General features: G+C 42.7%; 1 protein-coding gene and 1 pseudogene across 1 annotated transcript; one reads left to right on the forward strand and one right to left on the reverse strand.

Annotated features, from left to right (window-relative positions):
* LOC118556428 overlaps positions 1-22,927 on the reverse strand; it is a 118,675-nt pseudogene that overhangs the window by 14,764 nt on the left and 80,984 nt on the right.
* On the forward strand, positions 13,489-14,594 carry LOC110368750 (galanin receptor type 3-like). Its single transcript, XM_021318515.2, is given in 2 exon segments — positions 13,489-13,531; positions 13,534-14,594. Coding segments are annotated over 2 exon segments (1,104 nt in total).

The following is a 22,927-nucleotide window of genomic DNA, read 5'->3' on the forward strand; positions in this document are numbered from 1 at the left end:
CTTATCAGAGTCTTGTTCCTCAAACACACACAAGGCTGCAATGCTGGTTGAAGGGTGCGTGATTCAGACGAATCATTGATGAGCAGACCGCCAGGCTGTGGTGAGATTACGCTGCATGATAGAAAAGCCATCAAGGCTCAAATAGTTTTGATGCATCAATAATAAGTGATTACAAGTCAATACTCAACCTAACGTATTTAGGAAATATAACTGAAAATGGTAGGTTATGGATCCCTTTACGATAAATAAATAAATACTTCAATACCTTCTAATCGGTCTTCAGGCTACACCATATCACTGATAAGGCATTGGTGAATTTTTTAATATATACAGTACATCTCCACAGTGATTACTTCTGTCTCGTTCTTACTTTATGACATCCAGATAGTTGGACTGGAAAAATAGACATGGTTTTAAGATAATATACTAAAGTCATTTAGCAGTTATGGACTTTCCTATGTAATTTGGCAATTATAAATCTAGGCGGGCAAAAATCATTTGTGGGAGTTCCTCAAGGATCTATTTTTGGCCACTTTCATTTGACGATTGTGCTGAACGATCAGGAATAGTTCAGATGCAACAGGTATATGTAAGACAGATCCCATTGTTGTTAGCTGAAGCTCTGCAGCGAGGTACTCCAAACACTGAAATGGTTGTTAATGGTTGACAAGACCCCTGCAGTAGATCGAGATTTAAATTGTTATTAGGAAAATATAACCGTTTTAAATATCCATTCGGTCTTGTGATCAACTGTTTCTTCTTAAAAGTTGCACAGATAGTAAAATGAAGACTTTTTTTTAATTATTTTGAAAAGAAATTAAAGTGCTGAACAGAGATAAATGTTTGTTCTTCGTCTAGTTGGATTTTATTTTTGGTTATCTTTGACACAAAAATGTGTTGAATGTGGACCAAACATCGTTTAGAAAAACGGCTTCTGATTTTATCCCATTATTTTGTTTGGAATAATATTAGAAAATATATAATATATGGAGTTTCAAAGCTTTGTTTGGCATCTAAATCATGTTAAGTTTAATCACCACAGATCCAGTTTAAGGCCCTGATTATAAGGGGACTTAGAGGGGGAAAAAGCTGTAAAATGTTAATTTGTTTCAGGTTTAAAAGAATGTGTGGTCTCTAGTGTGTTCTCTGTCAGAAACTCAAAACCCAAACTATCAATTATATGGAGAAAAGCTAAAGGTTAATCAAAGATTAGGACATTGTTTATAACTCCAAGTACAAGATTGTTTCAGAAATTCTATTTTTTCTTCTTCTATAAATTTATTTCTTTGAAATAAAAATAGATCTCTGCAAACCACACAAAAGATTTCCATGATAAATCAATTAAAACAATTACTAAGGATTTTTGAGTAATTACAACAACATGATATAGGCATATACTATAATGTTTCTTGTTTTTCAAATCAAGCCATACATGCAAAGTTATATTACAAAATTACAAATGCCTACAGATTTTCCCAGAATCTTTAATAACCTTGTTTCTAACAATTTAAATGTTTAAATGACAAAATATTGGTCAAACATGTAAATATAGCTGCACTGTCACAGTAGTACAGAAAAAGTCAGTACTCCAAACCAATAACTGTCCTTTAGCAATGTTATGTTAGGTTCAGTTTCACAAAAATTATTTACTTCAGTATCAAGTAAACTTGAGCAACCGGCTGCTTTGCTGGCAGAAAGTACAAATAAAAAATATTTCTCAGCTCATCAAAGCTTTTAGAAAATAAACATTTAAAAGCACAGCTGCTCGAATAGTGAGTTTTGTCGCTTGAGGACATTTTTGTGTTCAGCGAATTTTGTTATAGGCATGGACTATTACAGTCCTAATAATTGTTTGGGATAATCCTCTTTATAGCGCAATTATTTTTTTTGCTTTATTCCAAGAAATATAGCTCTCAGGATCCATGACTATGATCCCCTCTGATCCCATCCATGCGCTTCAATAGACAAATCTCAAAGTAGATAAGGCTGAGCTAGGCTGAGTGGTTTGAACATGCTGAGCCCACTTTGCAGTCCTCCTCCTTTACCTGTGTGTCTGCTGGTCCCGTCCAGGCTGGCAAACTCGATGTAGTCCTCTCTGGCATCCGCCCAGTATATCCGATCGTTGACAAAGTCCAAGGTCAGTCCGTTGGGCCAGGTGATTTTATCCTCGATGATAACTTTCCTGTCTGTGCCGTCCATCCCGATCCTCCCAATGTGAGGGTTATCCCCCCAGTCGGACCAGTAAAGGTACCTGACCAGCAGACAAAACAAGATGACCTTAAATACTAAGAGACTCAAAGGAAGACTCAAACGATGTGGGCAAAATAACGTCTCTGACCCGTAGCGGACGTCCACAGCAACAGCACGCGGCTCCCTAAGGCCGCTGTTGACCAGCACCGTCCTGTAGGCTCCATTGAGCTTCGAGACCTCGATGGTGTCGCGGCCTTTGTCGCACCAGTACAAGTTTCCACCGACCCAGTCGACAGCCAGACCGTCAGGGTTACTCAGGGAGGTTCGGTGCAAAACCTGTCGGATGAGTCAGAAAGTAGCAGAAGCATACGTTTCATCTGACTAAACGCCGAGATACCGTCAGCCGTGAGTTTTAACATCTGTGGACTTTTCCTCCTGACCTCCATGTTGGTGCCGTTCATGTGCATCCGTCGGATCATGCTTCCCTGAGTGGTCACGTCGGTCCAGTAGATCATCTGCTCCGCATAGTGAAAGTCCAGCGCCACTGCGTTGTTCAGACCCTGATTCAAAGCAACACATGAGGAATAGTGGTTATCTTTACAGGGAGAGCTAACAATGAGAACGACAAGGTTTCTTCAAACAGAGAACCCGGCATCCCACCTGCTTTATAAGAGTGTAGTTGGACCCATCCAGGTTGAGTTTTCTCAGATAGTAACGATTCGCAAAAATCAAGTAGGGCTCCACCTCTACACACAGACACCATCCAAAACACATTATTCAGGACTGAAACCACACATTTGCAATGAGGGAGTTCTAAATCACGGCTGCCTTACCCGATGTGGACTTGCAGACGGTGGGGTCGTTGGGGCTGACCTCGAAGCCGTCCACGCAGAGGCAGTGGAAGCTGCCGTGTGTGTTCAGGCAGTGCTGTGAACAGGGGTAGGTGGTCGTGCACTCGTCTATATCCACGCACGTCTTCCCGTCGCGCTTCAGCTGGAAGCCGGGATGGCATCTGCACTGCAGGGACCAACAACAGAGCACGTGTTAAAATCTCACGGACGAACTCGTTCAAGCAATCCTCACGTTTATTTTGGTCGCGCGCCGCTTTTCTTGTCCCGCGCAGGACATTTACCATCTCCGCTTCATTAGTATGTATTATTGCTAAAGCTGGAAAACTGAATTATGCATGTGTTTTGAAAGAACAAAAACCAGATTTCACACATTTCTACATTGATTTCTCCACACTTAGTCACCTTACAATCGTAACGTTCTTTGCAAAATAGCTCAGGCTCTGTCAGATTGGATGGAGCATTTCTGAGAACATAGATTTCAGAAAAAAGAGCATCAAGTAGAAATTCTGGATGTTGGCCTTGTCCAAACATAGCTGGATATCTGGGAAAACTAATAATTTTTATGCGTTTTGGCCTTTCATCCACATGAAAACACAATTTTACATCACTAAAAACGATTCATTCTGAAAACTCTGGCCAAAGTACAGATCTGATAAAACGGCAAAAGGGAGTTTTAGGGTCCGTCTTCACCTCGGTAGCGAGATTTCAAAGTAAAAGCACACATGGAGCATTATGCAGTTGGTTCAGATGCTTTTAGCTCGTTTGTTTTTGCGAGCCCAAAGGAATCAGCTTTTTTACACCAACTCTCCCTCCCAACGAAGTGGCATGATGCCGTTCAACGTCGCCATTGTTTTGAAGGTCTCTGATTGGACGACACTGCCCCCTATGCGTTTGGCATCTTTAAAACAATGCTCAGTGGCGTGTTTGTGAGGGTTCGCATGGATGGAAACTTTTCTAAAAACAATCCTGCTGTGTGTACAGTGTTGTTTATAGAAACGATGCAGACTAGACGTGAGTACAAGGCCGTTAAAATAAGCTGTAGTCTCTAGTCCTTTACAAGTCTTTTTCTTCCAGCTCTGCCCTGCATTTACATCCAGTCATCTTCCCGTTAACTTTGACCAGCTTCCACACCCTACTCCAAGAAAAACATTTCCAAAGCACTCTGCTGTCACCACCATGTTTCACTCTGGACAGGAGGTGGTAAAGTGCATTGTTAGTTTTTTGACGTTAAGCTCAGGTTTTGCCTGATCTGACCGCACCTTCTTCCACGGGTTTGCACCGTTACTTATACGGTTTGCAGCAAACTACCAGTGGGACTTTTTATGGCTCGCTTTCTTCCATTTCACAATTACGCTCTACTTTGTGTTTAGTTTGTCACATAAAATACAGTGCAGGGCAGTCAAACCTTTTTACAGCAGCAGGCCACACACTATCAGGTAGGAGGGTGCACTTATGCCGGAGCCAGAGCTCCGGAGGGGAGAATTTTGAAAAATAGAGTCTCCCTTATGTATTTTGGAAGCTTTCAAGACAGGTGATTATTTAAACAATAGAGTCAGAGTGCATGTTTCAAATTGAATAAAAGGCAAAAAATTAAGTGAATGATCAGTTCTTCAAAAACAACCTTTTGTTTTTTTTTATTATTATTCTTAAAACATTATTTTTCCACATGATGTTATCATCATGTTTTAACAAGGTAAAGTAATCTCCATTTGCATAAAATTTGTTTAATTTGAATTACTAGCACCACATAAAACAGATCAGATTAGATGAGGTCTATTCATCTATTATTATTCACAGTTCTGTTCTAAAAACGATCGTAACATTTATTCACGAACAAAGTCGAATTTTTATGATAAAAATACAGGGTTGGAATTTGAAATTGAGTTTACATGTTGAATTTATTTCAGTCATATCGCTCTTTCGAAATCTCTTATCTCATCACACACAATATCATATCATCGGCGAGGATTCTAGAGACAAACACAAAATGCATCCCCTGAAAAACTTTGATAATTTGCTGAAGTAATATTATATTATATTATATGTAATATTATAGATTTTGCATAATCAAAAAATATCAGAAATACAATTGTAGAGCATTCAGTATTGTAAGAAAGCCCACGCTGTTTCTGGATAAATACATTACTGTAGGAGTTAAGTTCTATTCTGTTTTATGCCTCTTTCCTGAAATGTCCCATGCTCCTGAATGCACCATAGTTTTCTGACGCTCATGAAGGCATCACACTGGTCTATGACTGCCCCGACAGTAAAGTTGTAGCCGCAATGTAACGAAATATGAACAAGTTCAATAGATATCAATACTGTTGAAAGGCACCATCCATTGTGTATTCGACTAGCTTACATATGTAGAAAGTGTAGAATGGTGATGCAGACACCAAACATGAAGCAGAATAAAATGACTTGGGTAGTAGAAAGTGAGTACAAAATACACACAGCAGATGTAACAGTTCACACAGAGTTCACGCTGTCCCGAGACTGGCCTCCTGTCAGGAATGAGGGCCAAAGCAATATTTCATCTTGCATAACCGCAAACCTGAAGAGACCAGCTTCACATCCAGGTCGTCTTGAACAATCGGCAAAACGCCGTCTCCGTTTGCCCTGCGCTCCCAGTGAAAGCCGAGAAAGTCTGCTGGAGGCCCAGATTAAGAAGTGAAACCTGAAAGAAGTGAGATGCCTTACTTTAAAGCCGATCTTGAGGTCGTCGCAGAGCTGCGAGCAGCCGCTCAGCTTGCTGTTCAGACACTCATTGATGAAGCAGTTGAGCTCGTCGGAGCCGTCGCCGCAGTCGTCGTTCCGGTCGCACAGCAGAGTCTCGTTTAAACACTTTGTATTACGGCACACGAAGGCCGACTCATTACAGATCCTCTCTGAAACCACAGTTACATTGATTCAATGTAACAAATTACATTATTCATTCATTTTTGACAGATATGTTATAGCAAATTAACCTGCCTTTTTAACATTTTGCAAAAGATTTTTCCCCAGGAGGCTACTAAAAGAAACGTACATTAACTATGTATGGCTGGACATTTATGTCTACTGCTTAACGGTGCAGAAAATGCAGGTGATTCTTTCTACAGGCTAATAATCTAAAGTCCAGCTATTTGCTTTTTTTAAAAGATAAAATCTGCAAGAGGACAAGAAACTAAACATGTTTATCACTATATATTAGCTACATGAATCATGTTGTGCTTGATTGCTCAAGTAACTGAGCAATCATACCACAGATTCACAGAATGAGGACATTTATTTAAAAAAATTGCTCTGATTTACAACTGGTCTGCAGTATTTATTTTTTTCTTTCTGCCGTTGAAGTAACACACGCATAACATGGTTATTATGCGGTGTTGAGGATTTTACTCAACTTTACTTATTACCGTTTTGATTATGAAACGAAAAATTGAGCAGGGATATGGATAAACACCTGCTATATTTTGTGGTAGTTTTTAAGTACTTATTATGCAGAATATTAATACTTTTTTTGCAAGCTTTGCAAGCTAATATTAGTTGGGTAATTAATTAGTCAGGCTATCTGCTCAGGTGGGCAGCATGCAGTTGGGTGCTTAGCAGACAGTTCATGGATTCCTATTCATTTGCTCTCTGCCATCAGACATAAGCAACCACTTCTGTGTTTGTGGTAAGGTTTAAAAAAAAGAAAAGCAGCTTTCTTTCAGCCAGCTGAATAGCAGTGTGCAGCAACAGTTTGGGGGGTGCAGTAATACGTCATCTTATGCTTTGGAGAGTTGGAGACTCTCCGGTCCCTCAGGAACTCTCTCTGGTACAAAGACTTTAACGATCTTGTTTTGGTTTTTTTTATACAAAAAAAGTTTATAAACTCTCGTCCACTTATTAGTTTCTGCAAGACAAAACCAAACGCATCATGCTCCTACCTGAGTCTATGCAGTTAGGGTTTTTGGGCGCTTCATCGGAGTGATCTGGACAGTCAAACTCTCCGTCGCACTCCCACTTCTTCTGGTTGAGGCAACGACCACTGGCACAGCGAAACTCCTCCGGGCCACACGGCGGGTATTCTGCACAAAAAGAACCCCCACCACAGCTTATAGACTTTTAAAATCAAAACTAGGAGGTGCCTGAACAAAGACATACTGGCTTGATAAAACCGACCGCATTCTGGGGATTCATCCGAGCCGTCGGAGCAATCGACGTCATGGTCGCACACAAAGTGCTTGGGGATGCACTGCCTGTTCTGGCACATGAACTCGTTCTTGGCGTCGCACGTGTTGTTGGTGTACACTGAAAGCAGGAAGATTCCCTTTCATTAAAAAAGGGAACCGCGGAGATTTTCCCGGGTCGTTTCCCGCAAACCCGACAGACCATCTTGACTTACTGCATCCGGCTTTCACGCTCTCGTCGGCCCCGTCGGGACAGTCGTTGTCTCCGTCACACTTCCAGCGCTGAGGCACACACACGTGGGAGCCCGGACACTGGAAAACGTCAGGGCTGCATGATTTATGCTCTGTGAAGTCACGGATCAGTTAGTTGAAGGTGTGACGGCGAAATGTTTCCAGTCAATGTGCAACTTTGACGTTAGTTACCACAAGTCTGGCCTTCGTCGGAGTTGTCGCCGCAGTCATCGGAGCCGTCGCACACCCAGTTCTTGGAAATGCAGCGGTGGTTCTTACACTCGAACTGAGTGGGCGAGCAAAACTTGTCTGCAGGAAAAGAGGGTGGGTGGGATCCTAATAGAAAAACAGTCTGGCTCTTCTACGAGGCGTTTGCGTTTCTTTAGACTCACCACAGTGTGTTTCATCGGCTCCGTTCTCACAGTCGTTCTCCTTATCGCAGGTCCAGCTCATCGGGATGCAACGCCCGCTGGGGCAGGCGAAGAAGTTAACGGGACATTTCAGCTTCTTTTTATCTATAAAGGGGGGACAAAAAAAACATTAAGATGGGTCTGTGGAGCGTCAGAGGAAGCCGAAGGTGTTAGAGGAAAAATAAAGACACCCGACCTGGACAGTTTCGCTCATCAGAAAAGTCTCCGCAGTCGTTGTTGCCGTCACACACCCATGAGGACAGATAACAGAGCGTGGTTTTCTCACAGCTCCGGAAGGAGGCACCTTTAACTCCGAGGCGGAAGAAACGTGAGCAGTCGGTCGGTTCTGAGAAAAAAAAACAAGCTTTTTAAGCTAGATATTAACCACCTCTAGAATGCAGAAGAGTCCCAGCAGGGTATTCGTTTGCTGAAATTTATAATGGCCCACATACGGCAGTTCATTTCATCACTGGCGTCCTCACAGTTGACCACCTGGTCGCAGCGGCTGTGGTTGGAGATGCAGCTCCCATCTTTGCACTGGAACTCTCCCGCTTTGCACAGGGTCACTGCGAGGAGAGACGGGGAGTTTAGCAAGAAGGAATTTAAATTGAATTTAAAAAGCGCCTGCCAAAAGGGTCACGGTTTGCGTGGACCAGCATCACTTACTGTTGCAGGGCACCTCATCCGAATTGTCGCCACAGTCGTCTGTGCCGTCGCACCAGAACTGGTGGCCAAGGCAGCGGCCGTTAACGCATCGTCTGTAGCCCTTCTTACAAATGCGATTGGCTGCAGAGAACAGTTTTTTTTTTTATCTTCAGTTATAGTAAAATAAAAATGAAAATCAAAACAAAAACTCCTTTTTCTAGCCTCAAAGGTAACTTTTCTCACTACACACCACATACGAGCCACATATCTGCAATACGAGATGTTGAAATGGATCAATGCTAATTTGTTATTTCCTGCCCGACTGTTTTCAGTCAGAACTCACCACAGTACGACTGCTTTTCGTCTGACTTGTCCTTGCAGTGGGCCATCCCGTCACACGTGAGGCTGTAGTTGATGCAGTCCCCGTTCCCGCACTCAAAGCCGTCGACGCTTCCGCATGACATGTTCAGCGCTGGTGAGAGGGAGAACGTTACATTTCAGAAACACTCGCACAAAAGCTAAGGTTGGTTTTTTTTTTTTTTTTGCTCCTTCTGACTTACCGGAGCAGGTGCTGTCGTCGAGGAGCTGTCTGTCCCCGCGGCAGCTGCAGTTCACCCGGCCGTCGGATGTGGGCAGGCACAGGTCCTGGCAGCCTCCGTTATTAGTTCGGCACGGAGAAAACTCACCTGAGGAACACATGATGGTTTGTTTGGGGAAGTATGTTATGCCGCATATTTCTCTCTGCATGACCTATGCTCAAGAAACCTCTTAGTAAACGGTCAGCTATGTAAAAAAAAAAAAAAAAAAAAAAAAAAAAACTCAGTGTATGCTGAAAAATTGGTGTTCTGTATGTAATTTGCAATAAAACATATGAAACTACCAACCTTTTGTTGGTAGAAAGTACTCATGTCCCAGAGATATGGTGCTTAGCTACTCTTTAGAAAGTACTCTTGGCTCTGTGATTTTGTTTACCGTATCCCTTTGTTAGAAAAGGTCATTATAGAGGTACAAGAAAAAGCTTTTTTTTGTCAGAGCACAATTTAAAAATGAAATGGCCTGAATACAAATCATTTAAACATTATAGTTGCAAACAAATCAGAAGCTAAAAATCGTAGTTGAGAGTTAAATAATGAATAATGAACTGTCAGCTATATGGTGACACCTTCCCGTGGAAGGTTTTTAACTTTATACAGCTCGGAAACCTCCCTGTAATGATAAATTACTATTTTGAGTAAATCAGTAATCAAATATTGAAAAATACCACAGATGTGAAACTATTTTAGCACTTGCTGTATGGACCAGAGAGAGATATCAGCTCTTCAACCCAGTGTTACCGCAGCTCTTTTCTAAGTCTTTTAGAAAAAGCAAAAACATGAAACACATAATCAAAAGGTATGATAAGGAGTCGTTCACGATTTCCAGCATTTGAGGTCTTGTGTACGCCTAAATGATGACTTATACTGCTCGTATTTTAGCACATTTTGCAGTTCTCCCGCATAGTAAACTTGTCATCATGGGAGGAAACAGTGTTGCCAAGTCCGCTTATTATAAGCGACGTTAGGCTTGTTTTTTTTTTATGTCGCTTGTAAATTCCGTGGGTGGCGGGTCCAAAAAAAATAAAATAAATGTTTTGTACACTTGTGAACATATTAAGATTTGACTAAATTGGTGCAGTGACGGATGCTCACAGCTGTTGGTGTCATTAGCCACTGCGATGATGCCCATCGGCTGTTGAGGGATGTCGGCGCGCAGCACTTTCATGTCTCCTCCCGTGAACTTGTCAGCCCTCAGGACGGCCCTCCTCACCCAGTCCGTCCAAAAGATGTAATCTCCATACACCGCCAGGCCGAACGGGTGGACAGGCTCGTTCTTCAACAAGACCTAATGCACACAATTGTAAATGTTATAAAAAAAACAATATTGTGTTTCAGCGGCAAGGCAGCATCGTCTTCTTCACAGGTAACATCAAGTTGCCTCACATAGCGGCTGCTTCCATCGTATTCGCAGCGTTCGATCTTGTCCAGGGTGGCGTCAGAGAAGTAGAGCTTCTCAGCACGGTGATCTATGGCCAGGCCATTAGGAGTTTTGATGTCCCTGCCAATGATCACGATCATATTGGCTCCGTTCAGAGAGGCCCTCATGATGCTGGGAGCCTGCTCGTTCCAGTTTGTCCAGAACATGAGACTGTGGTGGGAGGACAGGGCCAGAATTATGGCGGGCTGGCAGAAAAACCTGTTAGCTGTTACGGCTCACCGAGGTAAAATAAATGCAAACGACAAAGGGCCAACACGGCTGACTCACTCCTGACACTCGTCCAACACAAAGGCTCTGGGGTGGTCCTCTCCAGACATGGTAATGACAGTGTTGCGGTTATAAGCCAAAGAGCGGTTCTGATCCACTGTGTGGCGAGTGATGGTGGAGGTGGTGTAACTAGTCCAGTAGAGCGTGTCCCAGCCCCCGTGGTACGCCAGACCCTCTACAGACCCGACATCTGTCAAACAAAAAGAGAAAATGTAGATATCATTGTGAAATTACAAAAGAATATGTCCTGAAAAACTTGGAATAACCTTTGAAAGGTAAATGAAGAACGTCAATACGGTCCAAGGTTTTAGAGCACGCCATCTAGGTTTTCAAATGTATCGGCTAATACATTGTGAGATACTGAGGAATGATTTATGATGCACAAGGAAACGTGTCATCTCCTGGTGTGGTTTGCCCAAACTTCAAAAAAAGAGATTACTTGATCTGATCCAAGAGCTGGATAAGGGCCTGATCAAGGCTTTTTAAAATGATGAGTATTATACACAAAACTCAACCCCCGATTCCTGAAGATGATGTACTCCATGTAATTTTAAGTCTCCCATACCAACAGAGCTAGCCATTTAGCCCTACAGCTGCATTTTGCTCAATCCATTTAAAAAACACGGTCTATTTTTATGCATACGGCTTGACAATGTGTACAATAGCGCTTCATGTTTTTTGTTAGTCTAACAAAGCTGGGTTTCCACTGACAAAGTAATATTCATTCCCCTTTTAAAATGACTTTCAAAGCAATAGAGACTGTGTTGGCTGCTGCAGCTCTTAGTCGGTCTGTGTCATGTGACCTGCTCTGTGTGCGGCTCTGTGAGGAGAGCAGGACAGAGAGCAGCTGAAATACTAATCATTCTGGCCTTTTCCGCTTGTAGCTTTAGCATCCTTCAGCTTGAACTAGAAAGTCTCTCTGAGAAAAAAAAATGGTGCATTCGCAAGATTGGTAAGCTGGAATTCCATGACCTTGTTTAGCAGGTAATTGTTCAAAAAATTAATAGAAAACAGACAAAACTGACTTGAAAAATATGACATAAGGTAATATCTATAGATATCTGCAAGGCCACAATATTCTAATTTTCTGCAATCCTAGAGACTAGGACACAACAAAATATATTTAAAAGGATAAAAAAGTTGATTTTGCATATGTCCCCTTTAACAATATTTGACCGAGACTTTGCATTTTCCTAACCTTACATCATTCTGCTTAGTATTACCAACAAAAAAAACCAAAAACAATAAAAAATAAAAACTGGATTGGAAAATATCTACACAGAACACAAAATAACACTAGCAGAGACTTATGAACTTTGACTATTGCAAGTGGCGGCATAGACAGCCTGTTTTTAAGCTTTTATGACCACCACTTAAAATGTCTTGTAAAAATTACAACCAAAGCATGATCTGATTTGCAATGATCAAAGGTGATGCAAATCCAGAGATCATCCTAAAACCAAACACATTGTATTTCAGGGACCAGAATGGGGTCTTCACTCAAAGTTTGGAAACCATTAGTTTTTACTTGTTGTTCCCAGAAAGAGAAATGTCTCTCAGTAGAACAAACTTAGTTCTTACAATGGAAAACCATTTTCCTAATTCAGAGGAACCTACACGACATGGAAATGGAAACTATAGAACACGACGCTGTGGCATTAGCGCCTCAAACCCTCCCTTTCTTTCTAGCAACCGCATTTATGACCACTTACAGCACACAATAAAAAGGTGAAGTCACTGTTTGCTCTTGGCTGAAAGTATATAATTGTGGTATAATGAACAATTCAGATGAAACATAATTAGCTTTAATGTGGGGAATTGTTCAAGGCTAAACACCTAACCTGGAAGCCAGATCAAAAAGACAAACAAATCTCATTTGTGTTTTTAAAGCCCAACAACGAGCCTCTTAGGGCAGCACTGAACACGAAAGAATGCTTGAAAAGTTATTTTGATTGTGGACAGACGAGACCGCCGTTACGTAATCATACACTAGGCTCGGCCCTCCCATTAGCACAGCTCCTGGTTACAGAGCAAACAGCACACAGACCCTGTTGGGAAGAATATCGCCCGGCAGGACAGAGCGTTTTAAGCAGTCCCAGGAGGAGGATATCCAGGGGCACTACATTTGTCCGATTTTATGAAAAACTACAGCTGCTTTCCGCCCCGTTTGAATTAATCGTGCAATGCCCTTTTGAAAGACTCTGCAGACTACAAGGCAAAGGGCAACATGGCTCCTGCTGCGGTGAGCACTTTGCATCGAGATGCACGGACCGTTTTACAAAGAGGAACGCCTGCTTGCAACGACAGCAACGCATTTGTGCCGTCACCTGGTTTCTGTGCTGCTGGCACCGACATCTGATTTTTGACCTAACCCGCTTCATCACAACAAAAGGACATGAGGACATCTTACCACGTTTAAAAAGAAGGGAGTAAACTGGACGCCATAAGGAAAACTACACAGCCTGGGATGACAGTTTGACCATATTTGTGAAGCAGGAGAAGCCATTAGTGTTGAATGATTACGAGAGATCTCTTTAATCCTTCCCTCTTTTGTAAACACAGTAGAGATGTTAGCGGAGAAGCGACCCGTGTGATTGCAGCAGCTTAATTAATTGCCGTCATTATCAAAGTGCTAGCTGTCTTGGTGGGGTGTAAATACGTTCATTTAAATAGACATGAATTGAACCAAAGAGATTAGTTATCCACATGCAGCGTCCCATTTGGATGCTTAACGCTGGCCGTATATTGGATTGACGGGCTTTTACCGGGACCGGATGGAGACCCCTGGGCTGCAGACGAATAACAGCGGCCACAACCCGATGAGTAAAGGAGACGTGGCTTTGATCAAAACTTTGGTGCCCTTCCTGGATGGGCTGATCCTGCTCACTGGACTCGTCGGTCAAACCCTGGTGATGATTATTCTTACAGGCAGGAGGAGGAAGGAAAGTCAGCCCCCTCACGGTACCGACACCCTGCTGCTGGCTCTCTGCGCGGCCGACCTGTTGCTGCTGATCTGCCAGCCCTTCCACACCTCCGCCATCACCCTGGGCTTCTGGCCATTCGGCAGCTTCCTCTGCAAAGCCATCAGCTTCCTGGGGGTTGCCTGTTCCACGGCCTCCGTGTTCACCCTGGCGGCATTGGCCGTCACGCGCTACCTCACGGTGGTGCACCCGGCCTGGACCTACCGCGCGAGGATGAACCGGAGGATCAAAGTGACGGTGGCTCTGCTCTGGATCCCGGCCTCTGCGTTGGCGGCGCCACAGTTCGCCTTCCGCACGCTGACGTTTTCCAGCACCGTGTACTGCTTCGCCTTCCTGTCCGACTTCAGCCGGCTGGTCTACAGCGTCGCTCTGTTCCTCTGTGGCTTTGCTCTGCCTTTAGGCGTCATTGTGTTCATGTACGGCAGAATCTACTGCTTTCTTCAGCGCGCGCGGCGGATCGGTCACGCTCCCCAGCTGGAACGCTACCAACGGCAGGTCACTCACACCTCGGCTCTCCTGGTGCTGGTCTTCACCCTGCTGTGGCTGCCCTCCTACATCCTTATGTTCTCCATCGTCGGAGGAACTCCAGCCAGCTCGCCTGGCTTCAACACCTTCGCCCTCCTGGCCCGACTATTATCCTCCTCGGTGGCTGTCGCCAACCCTTTGCTCTACGGCTTTATGTCCCAGAAGTTTAGACGAGACTTGGTGGAGCTGGGGAGAGAACGCTGGGCGAGATGGCGAAGCCGTCTGATCCGCTGTCCACGCTTGATGAGCAGGGACACGGTGTGGCCGTTTGAGCACGAAACTACCTCAGAGAGACGTCCAGACTGACTCTTTATCCAAGATAAAAACGCTGTGGCTCAACACAGCTCATTTCTGGACTAAATCTACACTTATGGAAGCCTCTGGTGAAGAGGTTTGAAAAGCTTTAAAAGTAATTATTGTTTTAATGCAGTAGCTAAACCTCAACCTTTACTTTGAGAACACTTGTATAGTCTTTTTTTGGAACCCCTAAAGCAAGGGTGTCAAACTCATTTCTATATGGGGCCACTTTGGCGTCATGATGTCATTAAAAGGGCCGGTTGTATGTGTAGAGACGATACTTTTCATTTCATAGTTTAATTTCAGTTCACATAGTAGTATAAAAAATGCACGGTAACATAAAAGTAGCCCCCTTAGGCCCCGTTTATATAGTTTATCTGCAAAAAAAGTTGATATTGGGGTGAGTTACACTTACAGTTTTAGCCACTTTATACACTTAAAAGGATATATATGTCTTTACTTTATGACGTAATATGCCTTTTTTTGGCTCTTGAGGGCCGGATAATTTACCTTGATGGGCCGGAATCGGCCCGCGGGCCTTGAGTTTGACACCTGTGCCCTAAAGGATAAATGTGACGAAGCAATTTTTTATTTATACTTTAGTTAAACGGCATATGCGTACATCTTAAATTTGTCACGTATAACTTCCTGTTTTGCCGGTGTATAAATATGAGATGACACAGAAACCATTGTTCAAAACGGGAAAGATGAGAAAACACACCGATTTAGCAAGGCAGTGTTTTGATGGTCATTTGTTAGAAAAGGATTACCTAATCTTCAATAGCCTAAAAACAACTATGAAAAAAAAAGGCTGAACAAGGACTGAAGTTTAGAGCGGCATCCTGGCGTTACAAAGACTCTACGCTATTCATTAGATGATGTTTACATGCCCCATAAACACAAAAATCAACCTTCTTTCATAGTCATCTTAGTCCACAGACCTGGACCCTACAGAAACATCAGGATAGAGAGCTTAATGGAAGATCTAGAGAGATGAGAGGAATAGTTAAAGAGCTGTGCTTTTTGCAACCTCTGCAAATGTAATGAGAAAAGACTCAGTGTTTCCCTTTTGGGAGAAAGGTGGATGTGCAAATTACTAACAGCTGTGTTAACAACAGGAGGGACACCTGTTGCTTTGTTGAAAACAATTATTTTACAGTGTGAGATGCTGTTAATACAATTCAAGAGAAGCTTATTGTATGAGAGGTGTCAAAAAGCACAGAGAATGAAAATATTTTCACTGGGAGAAAGATAAAATAAAAAAAGTAATTTAAATGGCCTAATTAATTACACACAAAACACTTGGTGTTAAATGTAATACATTGTCTCCCTGTCTACGGTAAGACTTACAGGAGATGAAAATGATGAGTTTAATCCACTGCAGCATTACTATAATGAAAAGACTTTGGGAGATTTTAATCATAGCTTCTATATTTACTCAAACGGTAACACTGTCACAAAACTGTGACATTACGTCATTGTTTGTATGCACAGCTCTGATATCATTTGTGATAAATCCACTTTTTGCTTAGGCTGTTTTCTCATCTGCTCTTCCTGGTTTCTGTATGATCTTTTGTAGTTTGTTAAGTAGAAACATCCACTGCATTATCAAACTATCAAACAGGTATTATAAAGTGGGTGAAAATTGAACTCTAGTCAACAACTACTGCATTTTAAATTAAGCCTGGGCGATACACCGACATTGAACTTTATGGCAATGACCGACATCATTTTGCTCATGTCGGTATTTTTGATATTGGGGAAAAAAAACGAAAGAAAAAGACGTTTTTAATAGGTAAAAGTAGGCTATGCTCATGTCCCTTTAAGACGCTGCGCTACATTTACAGCCTGTGGTCACGCACTTCCACCCCATCCAGTCTGAAACAAGAAGCGAAAGCGACGGGGAGGTTGAGAAAAATGGAGAAAATTTCAAAAGTTGAAGCAGCGGTGGCGGTAGAGCCGCTCCAGGAGGAAGAGGAGCAGCTGTTAAATACGTTGCGGCCACATCTGATCTCTGGTTCAGTCGCACCACGGTCCCATACGTCAGTCTCACTGTATATTATATCAATGACGAATGGAGACCAGAGAGCTCCAGACGGCATACTTTCCAGCCGATATTGGACAAATGGACAGACAAGCTTTAAGCTTTCTGTATGAGACATTAAGGAAGAGTTTTATCGTCTATTTATCGTCATCGATATGAACTGCTCATCATATTGCGATATTGATTTTAGGTTACACCGCCCAGCCCTAATTAAAATACCCCATTTGCAATATTATTATTATTATTATTATTATCATTATTTCACACAGTGATCCGGTGATTTCAGTCCTACAATGAGAAATTTTAGCTTTGGTTGTTAAAAATGCACGATGATGCTTCTCGACTATGTGAAAGCGTGTGAGGCAGAAAAGTTCTGTAAAGTGTTAAGAAGCCAAATCACGCCCCTACTGCTATTATTTTAGCGTCACTTATTTTACCCTTTTTTTTTTTCCTTCTTTAAAGCAATAACCCTTGAACGGACGACTAAAAACTTACTGTCCACCACAATCTTGCGACCGGAGCCGTCGTCGTTGATCTGCTGGATGTTGCCGAAGTGGATGTCGCTGAAGAAGATGCGGTTGGCTCCCTTCCCTCCGCCGCCGTGGTAGTCGAAGCTGAGGGCGATGACGTTCTTCATGTGGTCCGGGTCCTCGAACGGTCGTATCGGCGCGTTGAGGTTCGTCTCGTTGGACAGGTGTATGCTTTTCAGGATGGTGCGCTCCGAGTACAGCAGGTACCCGTTGTAGTCGCGGCAGCTGCGCCTGTCCTCGGCCAGCATGCCGTGGGCGCAGGCGCAGGTGCGATCCCCGTTGCCGCGGTAGAGGCACAGCTGCTCGCAGCCGCCGTTGTTGACTTTGCAGACGTTTGTGCCTGTGGCGGAGGGGGGGACGCGTTCAGGAACTGAACAGGAAAAGGATTCTTTTCAAACGTAAAGTCACACGGCCGGTTTCACCTTGCTGCCTGGCCCTGTTGAAAACCTTGATGTCCTTCAGTTGTACACCGATGCCCGTCCTGAGCTGCACGGCGTGTGTTGCGTTGTCTTTGCTGCCTCTCTTAATGGACCCGTTGGCATGAGTCCTGAACCAAAAGAAAGAGACAACAAATCTTAAAATCGCGACGCGTCTTTTGTCATTTCTTTAGAGCAGAGCGGGGAAGAACAAGCGCTCACCTATCACTCCAATAGATGTATTCCTCAAAGACGGACACGGCAAACATGTCCATGTTGTTGCTGGCCAGCACCAGCTTTCTGTTCTCTCCCGTCTCCAGGTTGATCCGCTCGATCTTGTCTGTTCGGGCATCGCACCAATAAAGCAGACCTTCCTACAGTGCAAAACAGAAGAAAATGCAATCCAATATTCAGGCAAGTTTTCTCTCTTCTCTCACACGTTTCAGATTAAACTAATGTTAATATTAGACAAACGTATCCAAAATTAGAACAAAAAGGGTGAACGAAAGAAGGTGCAGCATGAGCAGGCTTGTGGTTTAAAAAGGAAATGAATGCAGATAAAAAACAATAATCACCTGAAATCACATAATAATGCTATTAAAATGTTTTATTCATGTTATATGTCAGCCTATATTTTTGGCATAATTTGAAATAAAAAGCCTATAAATGCTCTAATGAAAAGTAGCCGGTAGTTGTTCAAGAAAATGTTGTAAAATGCTACAATTGTACAGTTGGAAATGTTTGATGCCCTCATTCATTTAAACTGAAATTACATTTTAGTAATAACAGTTTTTCGGCATCATCTTTTTAGTCCTTCCTAAAAATTAAGGTTTTCGATAAAATATGTAAGAAACACGTGGTTCTGTATGAGAGGGTTTTTTTTGTTTATTTTGTAGGTTTTAAATGAAAAAGCATAATTAAAATGCTATGAATTTTGTGCAATCCTGGGGAATCAAAGAAAATTCTTATTTTAAATAACTTGAACAGAACATTCAGGGAGTAATGGGAAAGGAATAAGTAAAAAAAAAAACTTGATGTTACCTTAATCACACCTAACATTAATGAAGAAATAGCTTTAAAATAGTATACAATACAAATAAGCATAGATTAAAGAAAACCTCTTATGGATTAATCAAGTATAGAAGTAAATTCGTGTTATTAAAAAAGATTTGGTCATTTTTTTTTATGAAGTCAGTTTTTGTTGAATGCCACAGAGATCATCAGAATCAGACATACTTTAATAATCCCAGGGGGAAATTACTTTTGTTACATGCTCCAGATATGCACACACATTATCATTATATATATATATATATATATATATATATATATATATATATATATACACACACACACATACATATGTATATATATACACATATGTATAACTACAGATCCAACAGATCCAATAAAGTGATAAGTTACTTTATTACTTATAAAAACACCAGTAAAGCATCAGTATTTATTAAATATATTTAACTACGCTCCGTTATGACAGGGACGATGGCTAAACGCAGTGATTTCACGGGTTCTCCGCACCTCATAGTCGATGGAGATCCCGTTGGGCCAGCTGACGCTGACGTTCACCAGGACCAGCCTCTGGGTGCCATCCAGGCGAGAGCGCTCGATACGGGGGTACTGACCCCACTCCGTCCAGAACAAATACCTGCGCACAGACACACACTTAGAGGAGCACTCAGGAGTCGTTTAGAAACGAAGACGTGCTGCTCCTGTGACACGAGGAAGAGGTGAGGTGCTGGTAAAGAGGCTGACCCTTTCACTGGGTGGACGGTTATGGCTCTGGGCTTGTCCAGACCCTGGGAGATGACCACGTAGCGGAACGAGCCATTGAGCCTGGCTACTTCAATCACATCAAACCCCTGGTCGGTCCAGTAAATGTTCCCTATGAATGCAAATTTATACAAATCGGTGCCATTTCATACAGCATTTTAAATATTTCAGCATAAGCAAATGATTAAAAGAAGCTCTAAATAGCTTTGAAGCTTAACCTGCTATCCAGTCAACGGTGATCCCCTCCACTCTGCCGATGCCGTTGGTCACCACATCCTCTCTCCATGTCTGATCTCGCTTTGCTCTGCTGATGGTGCTCAGTCCCATGTCCGCCCAGTAGATGGTGTCATTCTCTGCGCAGGAGATAATTGCAGCTCTCAAACGTGGCCCCAAACGTGGCCTTCTGTTTACCTACATCTCCTCAAGTGCCTCTCACCAGCGTGGAAGTCGATGCCGACGGCCAGAGAGGTGCCAGACACCGGCACCAAGGCGTCGGACTTGTCTGCCGGGTCGAGCGGGATGCCCCTGATTCCCTCGTGGACGGAGTAAAGCAGGAAAGATCCCATACCTGCTCAAAGAGAGGGGCCGCCACATGTTTTTTGGGATACCTTTAAAGAATCAAACGCATACTTTGGGTAGCTACGGGTTCCGTTTTTCCTACCCTCGCAGGACTGCTGTCCCGTTTTGAGGCTGTATCCAGCTGTGCACATGCAGGATCTTGTTGTTGGGGAGGTGGGCAGACACAGCTGCGAGCAGTCGCCGTTGTTGTTGCTGCACAGGTTGATACCTGCTGAAGCAGAAGGAGATCAAATGTTCATCTTTTACTCTTTTCACTTGTTCAACCACATCAGACTCCAACCTCTCTGAAAGAGGTTAGGTGTGCTACCTTTCTGCACATCCTCATCGTAGATCCTCATGTGCATCATGGGGGAGGTGTTGTTCCGCAAGACTTTCCAGTTCCTGCCATCCTTCTTGTCACATGTTCCTATCTGGTCTGTTCCCTGGTCCGCCCACCACAGCTTGTCTCCTACAGTCATGGAAATTCATGCATATTGGTCCAGATTATTGTATTGTCAAGGCGCAGGATTACCAACAGTAAAAAAAATACATCCTTTTTAGCATACTGCTTGTAGTTACTGTGGGCTTTTCATCTTACCCATGATAGCCAGAGCAGTCGCCTTGGTAAATTTGCCTTTCACACCCTCCAGGATCTCCAGTTTAGACCCGTCCAGTTTGCACCGGCTAATGGTGCTGTTACCTGAGCTGATCCAGTACAACTGCTCCTCCTCATAGTCAATGGAAAGCCCTTAGAGAAAAGAAATATGGCATTACATTACTGTCAAAATAACAGGGATGAACCAAGAAATTGGACAATTTTGAGCTTGGTTTGCTCCGACCGATGACTAGCCTCTCCGAAAATTAAAAAATGGGTCTTTTTCTGATCAGTGAATGCAACATCCTGTGTCTCAGGACTACAGTGTCATGGTTACAACATCAATCTTTAGTGTGGATGAAGAAGACTCAGCTATTTCCAGTACCGGTGAGGTGTTTAGACCTCTAATCACAGTTATAGCAGGAGGCTACTCAAAAGGAACTATATTTTCTGTGGCATGTTGAGTTCATTTGGCCAAGAGAGAGCGAGACTTGTTGTGGATAACAGGAAGGCGGACCGCTTTACGGTAAAGTGACAGATTTATCCCTATGAGCGGTCAGCCTGTGTTACAGAACAGCCTGGATTCAAGCTAAAGTAAAGGTCCGGATTCAGGAGGGCAGAGGGCTGCAAAGTTTGGCAATGGGGTCATTTGTGGACTGTGGAATGATTCTCTGTGGCCTGTGATCACAATTCAAGAATTATACATATTAGCCACATCAGCACAGGTGGTTCACACAAGTGGATTATTTCTTAACATCTAAAGAGGCAAGACATTCCCTGACAGGAGGCCGTGCAGGATGCAAACACAGAAATCTTCTTAGTTGAAAATCTTAGGTACAAAACATTACTTTTAATTTCATAGTAAAGAGTACAAAAAAAACATCCAGTTTACTCAAAAGCAGACTTAGAGGCACCCATTCAATAAACTATCAAACTAAAGAATTGAGATCATTATATGGCTTTATTTGAACTTGCCAAAAATATGAGATCCTTTTGTTTAGATACGATTTATAGATCATATTTCTATTACTGTTTCTTTTCATTGAAATATTGGATTGTCAGCTTATTGTTGAGCAAATAAATTTAAATAAATAAATAAAATCCCGATAAAATCATCTTTGAATTTATGTAAAGTTTATTTTTAATTTTTTTGTGTCCAGCAAGTACTTTAATTTTGGCCAATATGGCAAAAAGTTCCAACACCTATGATCACGTTGCTGTTTTAGCAACACAATCTGACGGCTTTAAAAGACGGCTGCATAATAATTTTTGTATTTGCTTTAAAAACTGTTCTTTCACACATGGAGTGTCAAAAGATAAATAGCAGTATAATGCTTATCTAATATCTTCTTATCTTGTGGTTCTTATATAGAGTAACTGGAATCAGCTAAAATGAGTATCAGCAGGTAAAACCAATGCAAGAAAAGCTACAGAAATGGTCCGCAAATATCTGATTAGTTAATCTCTAATTATTTAGCTAATCCTGAGCATAAACCATGGAGACGTAAATAGTGATCGTGCATTATTGTGCAGTTACTGCATGTTTGAGAGCAAATAAAACATCAGCTCACCAACTGGGCCTTTCTGATTGGTAAAAAGCATGGTGTGGTTGCTGCCGTCCATGTTGGCCATGCTAATGTTGTCGCCATCAGTCCAGTACAGCTTCCTGAGAAAAGGTGCCAATATGACGTCATTGATTTATTTGATGCCTTTTAAAAACAATCTTGGTAATGCACAAACGAGTTGAACTTAATCAAGAAAAAGTTTGGTCAACGATGAAAAGAAGGTATAATGAATATAATTAAAAAAAAATTAACTTGCAAAGTGTCTGATGTTTATTATAAAATAATAAAAGAGCTAATTGACAAACTGCATGTTGCTGGAGAACACACTCACCCCAGTAGAGGATGAACCACCAGACAGTGGGGCTTGTCTAACCCCTGGATGACGGCGTTTTTGAAAGATCCATCCAGTCTCGCCACGTTGATCTGCTTCTTGTTGGCATCATAGCTGGTCCAGAAGAGGTTCCTGGACACCCAGTCTACTGCCAGGCCGTGGGCATTAGGAAGGTCTTAAGAACATCAACAAAAGGGGAAAAGAGTAAATCCAACTTCCAGCTACTAAACATTTTTATAACACGTGCTCCTGGGCTTGGCTTTACCCGCAGACACAACCGTTTCCACTCCTGTCCCGTTAATGAACGCCCTTTTGATGGTCTGCGTTCGCACATCGGACCAATAGATGCGGTGCTCCACGGCATCGTAATCCACCACGGTCACGTTGTCTATGTCCGGCACGGTGAAGGAGATGATGTAGTTGTAATAAGGGTTGTCGATGTCCACGCCGCGGATCTCAATCTGTCGGGCATAAAGCAGGAACTTGCGGGACTCTGGAAACAGAATGCACAC

This window comes from Fundulus heteroclitus, chromosome 1 (assembly GCF_011125445.2).
Source record: "Fundulus heteroclitus isolate FHET01 chromosome 1, MU-UCD_Fhet_4.1, whole genome shotgun sequence".
Taxonomy (NCBI): Eukaryota; Metazoa; Chordata; class Actinopteri; order Cyprinodontiformes; family Fundulidae; genus Fundulus; species Fundulus heteroclitus.